Below are 15,176 nucleotides of genomic sequence, written 5' to 3'. Positions count from 1 at the left end.
ACTCCTCTAACACCTAACTACTCAATACACTCTTCTAACACCCAACTACTCAATACACTCCTCTAATACCTAACTACTCAATACACTCCTCTAACACCCAACTACTCAATACACTCCTGGAATACCTAACTACTCAATACACTCCTCTAACACCTAACTACTCAATACACTCTTCTAACACCCAACTACTCAATACACTCCTCTAACACCTAACTACTCAATACACTCCTCTAACACCTAACTACTCAATACACTCTTCTAACACCCAACTACTCAATACACTCCTCTAATACCTAACTACTCAATACACTCCTCTAACACCTAACTACTCAATACACTCCTCTAACACCTAACTACTCAATACACTCTTCTAACACCCAACTACTCAATACACTCCTCTAATACCTAACTACTCAATACACTCCTCTAACACCTAACTACTCAATACACTCCTCTAACACCTAACTACTCAATACACTCTTCTAACACCCAACTACTCAATACACTCCTCTAATACCTAACTACTCAATACACTCATCTAAAACCTAACTCCTCAATACACTCCTCTAAAACCCAACTACTCAATACACTCCTCTAATACCTAACTTCTCAATACACTCCTCTAACACCTAACTACTCAATACACTCTTCTAACACCCAACTACTCAATACACTCCTCTAATACCTAACTACTCAATACACTCCTCTAACACCCAACTACTCAATACACTCCTGGAATACCTAACTACTCAATACACTCCTCTAACACCTAACTACTCAATACACTCCTCTAACACCTAACTACTCAATACACTCCTCTAACACCTAACTACTCAATACACTCCTCTAACACCTAACTACTCAATACACTCTTCTAACACCTAACTACTCAATACACTCCTCTAATACCTAACTACTCAATACACTCCTCTAACACCTAACTACTCAATACACTCCTCTAACACCTAACTACTCAATACACTCATCTCACACCTAACTACTCAATACACACCTCTAATACCCAACTACTCAATACACTCCTCTAATACCTAACTACTCAATACACTCCTCTAACACCCAACTACTCAATACACTCCTCTAACACCCAACTACTCAATACACTCCTCTAACACCTAACTACTCAATACACTCTTGTAACACCCAACTACTCAATACACTCCTCTAATACCTAACTACTCAATACACTCCTCTAACACCTAACTACTCAATACACTCCTCTAACACCTAACTACTCAATACACTCTTCTAACACCCAACTACTCAATACACTCCTCTAATACCTAACTACTCAATACACTCCTCTAACACCCAACTACTCAATACACTCCTCTAACACCTAACTCCTAAATACACTCCTCTAACACCTAACTCCTCAATACACTCCTCTAATACCTAACTACTCAATACACTCCTCTAACACCTAACTACTCAATACACTCCTCTAACACCTAACTACTCAATACACTCCTCTAACACCTAACTACTCAATACACTCATCTAAAACCTAACTCCTCAATACACTCCTCTAACACCCAACTACTCAATACACTCCTCTAATACCTAACTTCTCAATACACTCCTCTAACACCTAACTACTCAATACACTCTTCTAACACCTAACTACTCAATACACTCCTCTAACACCTAACTACTCAATACACTCCTCTAACACCCAACTACTCAATACACTCCTCTAACACCTAACTACTCAATACACTCCTCTAACACCTAACTACTCAATACACTCTTCTAACACCTAACTACTCAATACACTCCTCTAACACCTAACTACTCAATACACTCCTCTAACACCTAACTACTCAATACACTCCTCTAACACCTAACTACTCAATATACTCCTCTAATACCTAACTACTTATTACTAACTACTTAACTAACTATTATAATTATATTGAGTTATATTACTACTATTATGTTACAAGGTACTAGTGTTATTATATTGAGAGTTATTATTGTTATTATATTGAGAAGTATTACTGTTATTATATTGAGAGGTATTACTGCAACTATATTGAGAGTTATTGCTGTTATTATATTGAAAAGTGTTACTGTTACTACATTGAGAGATATTACTCATATTATATTGAAAGGTATTACTGTTATTATACTGAGAGGTATTGATGTTATTATATTGAGATATATTACTGTTATTATATTGAAACATACTACTGTTATTATATTGAGAGATATTACTGTTATTATATTGAGAGGTATTACTGTTATTATATTGAGAGGTATTACTGTTGTTATATTGATATATATTACTGTTATTATAGGGAGAGATGTTACTGTTATTATATTGAGAGATATTACTGTTATTATATTGGGAGGTATTACTGTTATTATATTGAGAGGGGTTACTGTTATTATATTGAGAGGTATTGCTGTTATTATATTGATATATATTACTGTTATTATACGGAGAGATGTTACTGTTATTATATTGAGAGATATTACTGTTATTATATTAAGAGGTATTACTGTTCTTATATTGAGAGATATTACTGTTATTATATTGACAGATATTACTGTTATTATATTGATATATATTACTGTTATTATACGGAAAGATGTTACTGTTATTATATTGAGAGGTACTACTGTTATTGTATTGATATATATTACTGTTATTATATTGAGAGGTATCACTGTTATTATATTCACATACATTACTGTTATTACAGGTATACTGAGACATATTACTGTTATTATATAGAGATATATTCCTGTTATTATGTTGTAAAGCCCTTACATACAAGGCACCAAAGAGTAGATAACTGAAAGCTCCAAGCAAGGTTTGTTGAGCACTACCAGATTATTTAAGAGCTTGCTATATCCTTGGTAAACATACTGGAGTCTCAAGCAAACAGAGTATCAAGAATTGCTTCAAGATGGTTAGCCATGGAAATACCGTCAAAAGGTTGAACCTACATGTATGATTTATGCTTCTGTTGATAAAACAAGAGCTATGACAGTTTATTGCATTTTCACCACATGTGTAGTCATAGCATAGATTAGTCGAATATCAAGCCGACCTTTCGAGAATACTGGATCTGTTCACAACGCTACAGTATTGCAATATCTTTAAGTTGACTTTTCATAAAACCTTTGTAGATTTTATCAGAAAGTGTTGGTATTTTTTACCATTTGCTGTTGTTTTCGATCTTTAAGGTGCTACGATTGCCAGGATGTTTCCAGATTAAAATCAATGAAGCTTGTACATGTACGTGAATACATGTAACATTACATCGCAAGTTGTTATCGTTGTGTCAGCTGATGTCGGCTATTGAGATCTAGTCGAAACGTAAGGCATCTTTATTCTGTCAGTCTCGTTGCAACTATAGACATCATAATTGCATGTTCACTTTTGTGCAAGTTCAGCTTTATAGGAACGGAATATTTGACTTGTAGGTTAGAGCTCATTGACAACAGCTGGCGGTTTATGTTGATTTCAAATAAAGCAGTTAAACAACTACACGAAGATTGACTGGTTTACACTTCCAAACATGGCGAATATCCATAACCAACTGGCAGTGAACCATCTTGAGTTGACAAATATATGATACATAGTTAAGCTACTGGGGAGACGCCAGTCTAAAAGCCTTCACTAAGACTTTCACCCTGAAACAAGGCAATATCAACACAATATTCACCAACAACTTGGGAGGTATCACCCTCACTCTTGTTGGTAACAGAGAAGCAGGCACATCAACAACTGCTTCTGCTCAGACTTAAGTCAGACTACTAGAGGGCTCCATTAGATGAGTAAAATAAAGAATTCCATCTATGCTACTCTTTACAGACTATTTTGAGTCAATTATTCCATTTCACTCTATCTGCTTCCTGTCTAATCCTGTGTTTGAGGAAATTATTAAATGATAATCCGGTGAACAACAACCGGATTGTCAACAATATATGAGATAAAATGCAGTATTAGTGTTATGCTCTCCCAGAACTAACTTATCAAAAAGTTACAATGAATAAGTGTGGTTTTTGTACTTTTTTACATTTTTACATTGAGTTCGCTGAAGAACTTGCCTGTCACAACTGACACCTGTTCAGCTGGACCTTCTTTCACAACTCTGACTTGTAAGTGATAACTTTTACCAGTTTTTATATAGTTTTTCCAATAGTTAATGGTATCACGCACCACATCAGCCGACGTGGGTATGGACACTTCTGGTAGGTGTTATTACAGGCAGGAGTTGGTCAGCGCTCTGCAGAACATTTTTTGGCCATGTTGGTAATGTGTTCTTCCGGCATGATACACCACTACAATCAACTGACCTATTTTTACGGTATGCTTTTGGAGGGTAGGCTGGGGACTCTTTCACAGGATATTCAGTTTGACTTGAGCTTGTCTGGAGAGAGACTGAACCAAGAAAAAATCACGTTGAAGGCGACTTCAATCAACTTGCCATAACTACAGTTTTCGGTCTCCTCCTTCAATGCCTTCCTTAGGGGCAGCAGTAGAGACAGCAGCCTCTGTCACCCGGTTGGCTCGAGCTACCACCTACGAGCGACTTATAAAATATTTCATGACCCTCGCGCCTGTATATTGAGATGCTTTAAACTAACAAGCGGAATCTGGGTCTTCAGTGCTAACATCAGTCATTTCAATACGCTAACCTTTCTTTCTATGAGCACACCTGATAGTAATGCCGGTGGTTTCTTGGTTTGCGAGCAAGCAAGAGTTTTAAAAAACTGGCGATCACTTGGAAAGCCGCTTAATTTGACTGGTTTGCAGAGCGTCTTGCTACAACACTACTTACTCCTTGTAAGTTTCTTCTCTGACGCAGCTTTGAAGGGAGTGTTGAGAAGTTGATACAAAGGTTTGCTGAAGCATACTTGTATACTTGTCTCTTTAAATACGTAAGAGAACAATGAAAACTGAACAAAAAAGCATGACTAGGGTAGGAATCGAAGAGAAAAAATGGAATAAATAAATAATTAAATAATGGAAAGTGCTTATTGGCGATTCTTTAGAAACAAAGGAGGAAGAGTGGTAAACTTCTATTCAATAGCTAAAAAAGAGTCTTGAGCTGTACTGGCAAAAATGGAATTTGTAACACTTGCATCAACCAGCTTGTTGGGGGAGAATCAATAAACTGTATGCTCCTACTCAAGCCTGAGTGATGATACTGATAGTGTATCGCTAGATGCATTCGAATGAAGCCACCACTGGTGGAGAAAAGGCCCTGGAGCCACATAGTGACAGTAAAATGGATTGTACTCTTTACTGTATGCTTATTCTTTAGTTAATTCACTTCAAAAACGACTGAAACCTTTAAAAAATAGGTTACCATTATTAAAACCAACTTTTAAAGTAAGTTATCATTATTAAATGAAAATGTAGAAACTTGAACGGTTAGTTGAAGCCATAAAATAACAGCGATTAATGTACACCATAGATATATAAACCCAGATTGGCCAATAGGGAAAAAGCCTGTCAGACCTAAATAGCATGACGTAACGTCATTGTATTGTATACCTAATGCTTGACTGCACTGTTGTTAACAGTGGAGCTAATGAGAAGGTGACAAAATCACATTTATTTTCACATAAAAACCTTCTTGTATACATAATCCATTAAACTAAAGCAATTATGTGATAATATCTGATAACCACCATAGATTAAAAGTATAAAAGCTATGAAATGTTTCACACAAATCATGAGTCATCTAGGCTTTATTTGCCACCCTCTCCTATCCCTTCTCTCTTTTCCCCTTCTCCAAAAAAGAAGTGAGAAGGGAAAAAGAGAGAAGGGGGAAAAGGAGAGGGGTCAAATAGGCCTACCACCCGAAGAGCCAGACCCTGGCTAGGTAAAAGACTAATATCATGTTGAACTAAACATGACTAAATATGATGAGCCTGTGAAATTTTGATCTGATCAGGGAAGTGGAATCAGTGGCTGTCTTAGCTAGAGCTGGAACGAGACCAAGGAATGCAGGGTCGGACCAGACTCAGGGTCAGCAATGAGGGCCAAGATCGGGTCGGACCGGGTCAGCACGCGGGATTTTTTATTCATTTAAGGTTAAGAGATAGTTCTATTGCAGCCTAATGTTGTGGCATCAATAAACTAAGATAAAAGAAACCATTATCACACCAATCATTATATTTTGTGGCTTGATTTATAGATGCAATCTAATATTTATGGCTAGACATTGGTGGATCAATGCTATTCAATGGGTAATAGATTAATGGCATGATTTGACTAGTGTTTTTATTACAGATTTTATTTTCAACTGCTATTATAATCAACAAGAGATTAGTTAAGAAATACTTTACAAATATAGAAATAGATAACCCAGCATAGTGGAAAGCAAAAATCCATCACTTTCCTAAAACTTCTGGTATTAATGAGAGAAACTAAAAATAAAATAAATTGGCTGGATTGAAGGTTCTTAGACGCGCTTTTAAGTTTCTCAGGATGCCCTTGTTATAAATGCCTCCATAGTATTGAGGTGGACCCTTCTTTGTAGCTTAAAGGTTGACTTGCAACAAAATTCACATTACAGTTATTTGGTATCAAAAAATTCCCCATGTCTTACTCTGTTGTGTTGTAGGTACCAAATACGTGGAAATGTGATTACAAGCTCTTAAAAGCTCAAAAACGAAAAGCCGCCGTAGATTGGAATCTGTATATTTCTCTGACGCAGTCATTACAGTTTGGTTGTCGTCTTGTCACGTGATGTTCTCACGTGAATTGAAAGGCCAATAAAAAGCTCAATATAAAACTTATCATAGCGCTAGTTTATGACAAACACTTCGGGTTTTACCGAATACCCTGTATCAAATATAGATGCTCGCTACTTTACAGTTTTGTTTCGGCATTATTCAATCATCAAGTCGTAATCTGATCACGTGACCCAATACTTCGAAAATAATTTTCGCAGCACTTTTTGATTATCACAGGTGGTCAACAGGCTCGTCATGATTATTAGACAATGATATGTACTCCTTCGAGCTAAGGTTAAAAAGTTTAACGATTTTTTACGGCAAGTTATAAGATATCAGTGCTAAAAGTGACAGCAAAACAAAGACGATAAAACAGATGCGTAAGAACAATAGACATGGTTTTATTGAATGCGTGAAGTATATTTGTGAAAATATTTCGACGAATGAGGTTGCATTAAAGTGTAAACAGAAACCATCTACCACAACTACGTCACATTTGAGCCGTTTTGGAAAGCGAATCCAAACTAGGGCGGTCTCGTGTGGCTGGGATAAACTGTTCGTTTTTGAGCTTTTAAGAGCTTGTAATCACATTCCCATTTATTTCACACCTACAACACAACAGAGTAAGACATGATGAATCTTATGATACCAAATAGCTGTAATGTGAATTTTGTTACAAGTCAACCTTTAACTTGCTTTTGCATATTGTACAAATAACGTGGTATTTTCCTTTCATGACTGGCTTCTTCATGAACTCCCAGACCACCGACAAGTTGATTATTTCTTGCCGAAAAATGTTGTGAAACCTATAGTCCAAAGACTATTGTCGCAGACGAAAAAATATAGTCTTGACTCACCTTGTTTTATTTCGCCTGGTCCTTCCGCGCTAGGACTATATGCGACTCCATTTCAATCGGACTTAAAAAGCGATATACAACCACTGTTGTTTAGCCATAAACCTACCCGTGTCTTTGTATAGGAAGACCCGAGGGTCGGGTGGCCCGACCCGGGCACCTCTGACCTGGTAGGTCAAGACCAGACGAGCTACCCATGCCAGCACTATTCTTAGCTTCATAATGCGCCCTAATCAAAATATTCTTGCTATCTCACGAGCTAGGCTACTAGCTTGATGATCACACTTAAACAATAGCATAATGTTGAACCTCAGCAACTTCTCCACGGTGGCAAACAGTGCTAGCCTGGGAAAGTTTTTCACCAATCCAGCACTACTAAGCAACACTCTCGTCCTTTCTCACTGTGGTTGCAAACCTCAATCACCACAGGCGAAGACAAAGTCAATCCACTACGATTCTTAACTGTGATTAGGGAATTCGTTGCTTGGTTTACATCATAGTTGGTAACATCCACAATGCTAGTGATACAATCATTACACTTCAGCTTTGGTGACCTAGCCAGCTACATAGCTAGCTGTAAAATAATCGTTTTGTCTCATTTTTGACTTAAGACATACTTGCATAGTCATCATATTTAGTCATGTTTAGTTCAGCATGATATTAGTCTATTTACCTAGCCAGGGTCTGGCTCTTTGAGTGGGTGGGCTATTTGCCCCTCTCTCCTTTCCCCCTTCTCTCTTTTCCCCTTCTCACTTCTTCTTTGGAGAAGGGGAAAAGAGATAATGGAGATAGGAGAGGGTGGCAAATAAAGCCCTGATGACTCATTACTTGTGTGCAACAATTCATAGCTTTTATAGTTTTAATCTAAGCTAATCAGATATTATCACAGAATTGCTTTAGTTTACTGGATTATGTATCCAAGAAGGTTTTTATGTGAAAATAAATGTGATTTGTCACCTCCTCATTAGCTTCATTGTTAACAATAGTGCAGTCAAGCGTGAGGTACAATACAATGACGTTATGTCATGCTATTTAAGTCTGGCAAGGCAACCGATGGGAATAGCTATTATTGGCCAATCTAGGTTTATATATCTATGATGTACACTATATTAGTTATAACATTTAGGTAGACAATAATCGATGTATGGAATATCTTCAGTTTCCTTGAAGATTTAGACAATCCTTGGAAGTCTCTTATATACTAAACTATGCATGTATATTAACACTAAAGATTGTACAGCTGGTAGAAAATTTGAAGCAAAACAAAGTTTAGCAGAAAGCAATTTAGTAAAAAGAACAAATGATTATAAAATAGAAAGCAACTACACTGTGATGTGTATACAGGACAGCACAAGTAACGGGTTGATACAAGTTCCTGCTGACAGAGTCTTGCCATGTGTACAAGTAGCAGGTATAAATACAAGTATTACAGTTACTGGAATTTGATGATGTAGTCTGGATAAGCAGAGGCATCATGAAACACGACAAATATAAATGGATTGTTAGGGTTGTCCACAACTGAATCATACTGCTCAGTTGGTTTGTTTGGTTTGTATGGAGCTGCCCTCATCCTCTTACTGCCCTTACAATACTCTCCAGTGATGACTCTGGTCTGAATGATGTATTTGTGACCTTGAGCGTTTGGCCTTGAGTAGGTGTTCTGAGCAGAGTAAGATGTATTCTTTGCAAAGTAGCTGCCACACCCCAAAACAGTTGCTACAAAGACAGCAAATTCCAGAGCAATAATGCAGCTTTTAACCTGCTTGACTGTTTTAAATAGGGCCGATAAATCGCAAGGTTAAATATGTATACTTTTGATTAATACTATACGACTCATGAAATTCGGATTACACACTGATAGTACCATACATCAGTGTTACACAGTGATAACATCATATCATTAGTATTACAAAGTAATAATATCATATCATTGGTATAACACAATGATAATGGTGTTGTGGAATGTGATCCACTGAGAGCTGAGCCTAGAGCTGAACTAAGCAGAGTTGGGCTGTGCTGTCATGCGGAATAACGGGGTGAGAATTAAGCCAGTCAGAGCCAAGCGAAACCGAGCATACAGGCCAAGCCCAGTCCAATCCAATAGAACCAGAGGTGGGCTACCCGCTATATAAACTTGAACATTTGTCATAGAAAAGCAGAGCTGTTCTGCGCCTGTTCATTACGTGTTGCATGTCTTCTATTGTAACACTTAATGAACGAAACAGAACAATATATGCATAAACTCTTGCACTGAGTATTGTACTGGTGGAGCAGTAAAAGGAGCGCACTAAACCTTTACCGTATCATAACATTAATATTACACAGTGATAGTATCATATCAATAGTATTACACAGTGAAAGCATCATAACATTAGTAATACACAGTGACAGTATCATAACATTAATATTACACAGTGATAGTATCATATCATTAGTATTACACGGTGATAGTATCATAACATTAGTATTACACAGTGATAGTACCATAACATTAGTATTACACAGTGATAGTATCATAACATTAATATTACACAGTGATAGTATCATAACATTGGTATTACACAGTGATAGTACCATAACATTAGTATTACACAGTGATAGTATCATAACATTGGTATTACACAGTGATAGTATCATAACATTAATATTACACAGTGATAGTACCATACATTAGTATTACACAGTGATAGTATGATAACATTAGTATTACACAGTGATAGTATCATAACATTAGTATTACACAGTGATAATATCATAACATTAGTATTACACAGTGATAGTATCATAACATTAGTATTACACAGTGATAGTATCATATCACCAGTATTACACAGTGTTAGTACCATAACATTAGTATTACACAGTGATAGTATCATAACATTAGTATTACACAGTGATAGTATCATAACATTAATATTACACAGTGATAGTATCATAACATTAGTATTACACAGTGATAGTATCATAACATTGGTATTACACAGTGATAGTATCATAACATTGGTATTACACAGTGATAGTATCATAACATTGGTATTACACAGTGATAGTATCATATTATTAGTATTACACAGTGATAGTATCATAACATTGGTATTACACAGTGATAGTATCATAACATTAATATTACACAGTGATAGTCTCATAACATTGGTATTACACAGTGATAGTACCATAACATTAGTATTACACAGTGATAGTATCATATCACCAGTATTACACAGTGATAGTATCATAACATTGGTATTACACAGTGATAGTACCATAACATTAGTATTACACAGTGATAGTATCATAACATTGGTATTACACAGTGATAGTATCATAACATTAGTATTACACAGTGATAGTATCATAACATTGGTATTACACAGTGATAGTATCATAACATTGGTATTACACAGTGATAGTATCATATCATTAGTATTACACGGTGATAGTATCATAACATTAGTATTACACAGTGATAGTATCAAATCATTAGTATTACACAGCGATAGTATCATAACATTGGTATTACACAGTGATAGTATCATAACATTAGTATTACACAGTGATAGTATCATAACATTGGTATTACACAGTGATAGTATCATAACATTAGTATTACACAGTGATAGTATCATAACATTGGTATTACACAGTGATAGTATCAAATCATTAGTATTACGCAGTGATAGTATCATAACATTAGTATTACACAGTGATAGTATCATAACATTAGTATTACACAGTGATAGTATCATAACATTGGTATTACACAGTGATAGTATCATAACATTAGTATTACACAGTGATAGTATCATAACATTGGTATTACACAGTGATAGTCTCATAACATTAGTATTACACAGTGATAGTACCATACATTAATATTACACAGTGATAGCATCATAACATTGGTATTACACAGTGATAGTACCATAACATTAGTATTACACAGTGATAGTATCATAACATTAATATTACACAGTGATAGTCTCATAACATTAATATTACACAGTGATAGTATCATAACATTAATATTACACAGTGATAGTAGCATAACATTAGTATTACACAGTGATAGTATCATAACAATGGTATTACACAGTGATAGTACCATAACATTAGTATTACACAGTGATAGTATCATATCACCAGTATTACACAGTGATAGTACCATAACATTAGTATTACACAGTGATAGTATCATAACATTAGTATTACACAGTGATAGTATCATAACATTAGTATTACACAGTGATAGTATCATAACATTAATATTACACAGTGATAGTATCATAACATTAGTATTACACAGTGATAATATCATATCACTAGTATTACACAGTGATAGTATCATAACATTGGTATTACACAGTGATAGTACCATAACATTAGTATTACACAGTGATAGTATCATATCACCAGTATTACACAGTGATAGTACCATAACATTAGTATTACACAGTGATAGTATCATAACATTGGTATTACACAGTGATAGTATCATAACATTGGTATTACACAGTGATAGTATCATAACATTAGTATTACACAGTGATAGTATCATAACATTGGTATTACACAGTGATAGTATCATAACATTGGTATTACACAGTGATAGTATCATATCATTAGTATTACACAGTGATAGTATCATAACATTGGTATTACACAGTGATAGTATCAAATCATTAGTATTACACAGTGATAGTATCATAACATTGGTATTACACAGTGATAGTATCATAACATTAGTATTACACAGTGATAGTATCATAACATTGGTATTACACAGTGATAGTATCATAACATTAGTATTACACAGTGATAGTATCATAACATTGGTATTACACAGTGATAGTATCAAATCATTAGTATTACGCAGTGATAGTATCATAACATTAGTATTACACAGTGATAGTATCATAACATTAGTATTACACAGTGATAGTATCATAACATTGGTATTACACAGTGATAGTATCATAACATTAGTATTACACAGTGATAGTATCATAACATTGGTATTACACAGTGATAGTCTCATAACATTAGTATTACACAGTGATAGTACCATACATTAATATTACACAGTGATAGCATCATAACATTGGTATTACACAGTGATAGTACCATAACATTAGTATTACACAGTGATAGTATCATAACATTAATATTACACAGTGATAGTCTCATAACATTAATATTACACAGTGATAGTATCATAACATTAATATTACACAGTGATAGTAGCATAACATTAGTATTACACAGTGATAGTATCATAACATTGGTATTACACAGTGATAATATCATAACATTGGTATTACACAGTGATAGTATCATAACATTGGTATTACACAGTGATAGTACCATAACATTAGTATTACACAGTGATAGTATCATATCACCAGTATTACACAGTGATAGTACCATAACATTAGTATTACACAGTGATAGTATCATAACATTGGTATTACACAGTGATAGTATCATAACATTAGTATTACACAGTGATAGTATCATAACATTAATATTACACAGTGATAGTATCATAACATTAGTATTACACAGTGATAGTATCATAACATTAGTATTACACAGTGATAGTATCATAACATTAATATTACACAGTGATAGTATCATAACATTAGTATTACACAGTGATAATATCATATCACTAGTATTACACAGTGATAGTATCATATCACCAGTATTACACAGTGATAGTACCATAACATTAGTATTACACAGTGATAGTATCATAACATTGGTATTACACAGTGATAGTATCATAACATTAATATTACACAGTGATAGTCTCATAACATTGGTATTACACAGTGATAGTATCATAACATTGGTATTACACAGTGATAGTACCATAACATTAGTATTACACAGTGATAGTATCATAACATTAATATTACACAGTGATAGTATCATAACATTAGTATTACACAGTGATAGTATCATAACATTGGTATTACACAGTGATAGTATCATAACATTGGTATTACACAGTGATAGTATCATAACATTGGTATTACACAGTGATAGTACCATAACATTAGTATTACACAGTGATAGTATCATAACATTAATATTACACAGTGATAGTCTCATAACATTAGTATTACACAGTGATAGTATCATAACATTGGTATTACACAGTGATAGTATCATAACATTAATATTACACAGTGATAGTCTCATAACATTAGTATTACACAGTGATAGTATCATAACATTGGTATTACACAGTGATAGTATCATAACATTAGTATTACACAGTGATAGTATCATATAATTAGTATTACACAGTGATAGTATCATAACATTAGTATTACACAGTGATAGTATCATATCATTGGTATTACACAGTGATAGTATCATAACATTGGTATTACACAGTGATAGTATCATATCACTAGTATTACACAGTGATAGTCTCATAACATTGGTATTACACAGTGATAATATCATATCACTAGTATTACACAGTGATAGTATCATAACATTAGTATTACACAGTGATAGTATCATAACATTAATATTACACAGTGATAGTATCATAACATTAGTATTACACAGTGATAATATCATATCACTAGTATTACACAGTGATAGTCTCATAACATTGGTATTACACAGTGATAATATCATATCACTAGTATTACACAGTGATAGTACCATAACATTAGTATTACACAGTGATAGTATTATAACATTAATATTACACAGTGATAGTATCATAACATTAGTATTACACAGTGATAGTATCATAACATTGGTATTACACAGTGATAGTATCATAACATTAGTATTACACAGTGATAGTATCATAACATTGGTATTACACAGTGATAGTATCATAACATTAGTATTACACAGTGATAGTATCATAACATTGGTATTACACAGTGATAGTATCATAACATTGGTATTACACAGTGATAGTATCATAACATTGGTATTACACAGTGATAGTACCATAACATTAGTATTACACAGTGATAGTATCATAACATTAATATTACACAGTGATAGTATCATAACATTAGTATTACACAGTGATAGTATCATAACATTGGTATTACACAGTGATAGTATCATAACATTGGTATTACACAGTGATAGTATCATAACATTGGTATTACACAGTGATAGTACCATAACATTAGTATTACACAGTGATAGTATCATAACATTAATATTACACAGTGATAGTCTCATAACATTAGTATTACACAGTGATAGTATCATAACATTGGTATTACACAGTGATAGTATCATAACATTGGTATTACACAGTGATAGTATCATAACATTAGTATTACACAGTGATAGTATCATAACATTGGTATTACACAGTGATAGTATCATAACATTGGTATTACACAGTGATAGTATCATATCATTAGTATTACACAGTGATAGTATCATAACATTGGTATTACACAGTGATAGTATCAAATCATTAGTATTACACAGTGATAGTATCATAACATTGGTATTACACAGTGATAGTATCATAACATTAGTATTACACAGTGATAGTATCATAACATTGGTATTACACAGTGATAGTATCATAACATTAGTATTACACAG

At 34.1% G+C, this 15,176-nt stretch overlaps 1 protein-coding gene across 1 annotated transcript in view; it reads right to left on the bottom strand.

The window, feature by feature from the left end:
• Window positions 1-9,006: 9,006 nt before the first annotated feature.
• Window positions 9,007-15,176, bottom strand: part of LOC137390813 (protein mono-ADP-ribosyltransferase PARP14-like) — a 52,268-nt gene continuing 46,098 nt past the window's right edge. Inside the window, exon 15 of the mRNA XM_068077129.1 lies at window positions 9,007-9,290. Coding sequence (XP_067933230.1) covers window positions 9,007-9,290 — 284 coding nt within the window. The remainder of the gene's footprint in view (window positions 9,291-15,176) is intronic.

Source organism: Watersipora subatra, chromosome 3 (assembly GCF_963576615.1).
Source record: "Watersipora subatra chromosome 3, tzWatSuba1.1, whole genome shotgun sequence".
Lineage (NCBI taxonomy): Eukaryota > Metazoa > Bryozoa > Gymnolaemata > Cheilostomatida > Watersiporidae > Watersipora > Watersipora subatra.
The sequence above is the reverse complement of the archived record's forward strand: the minus strand, read 5'-3'. Positions and strand labels throughout refer to the sequence as shown.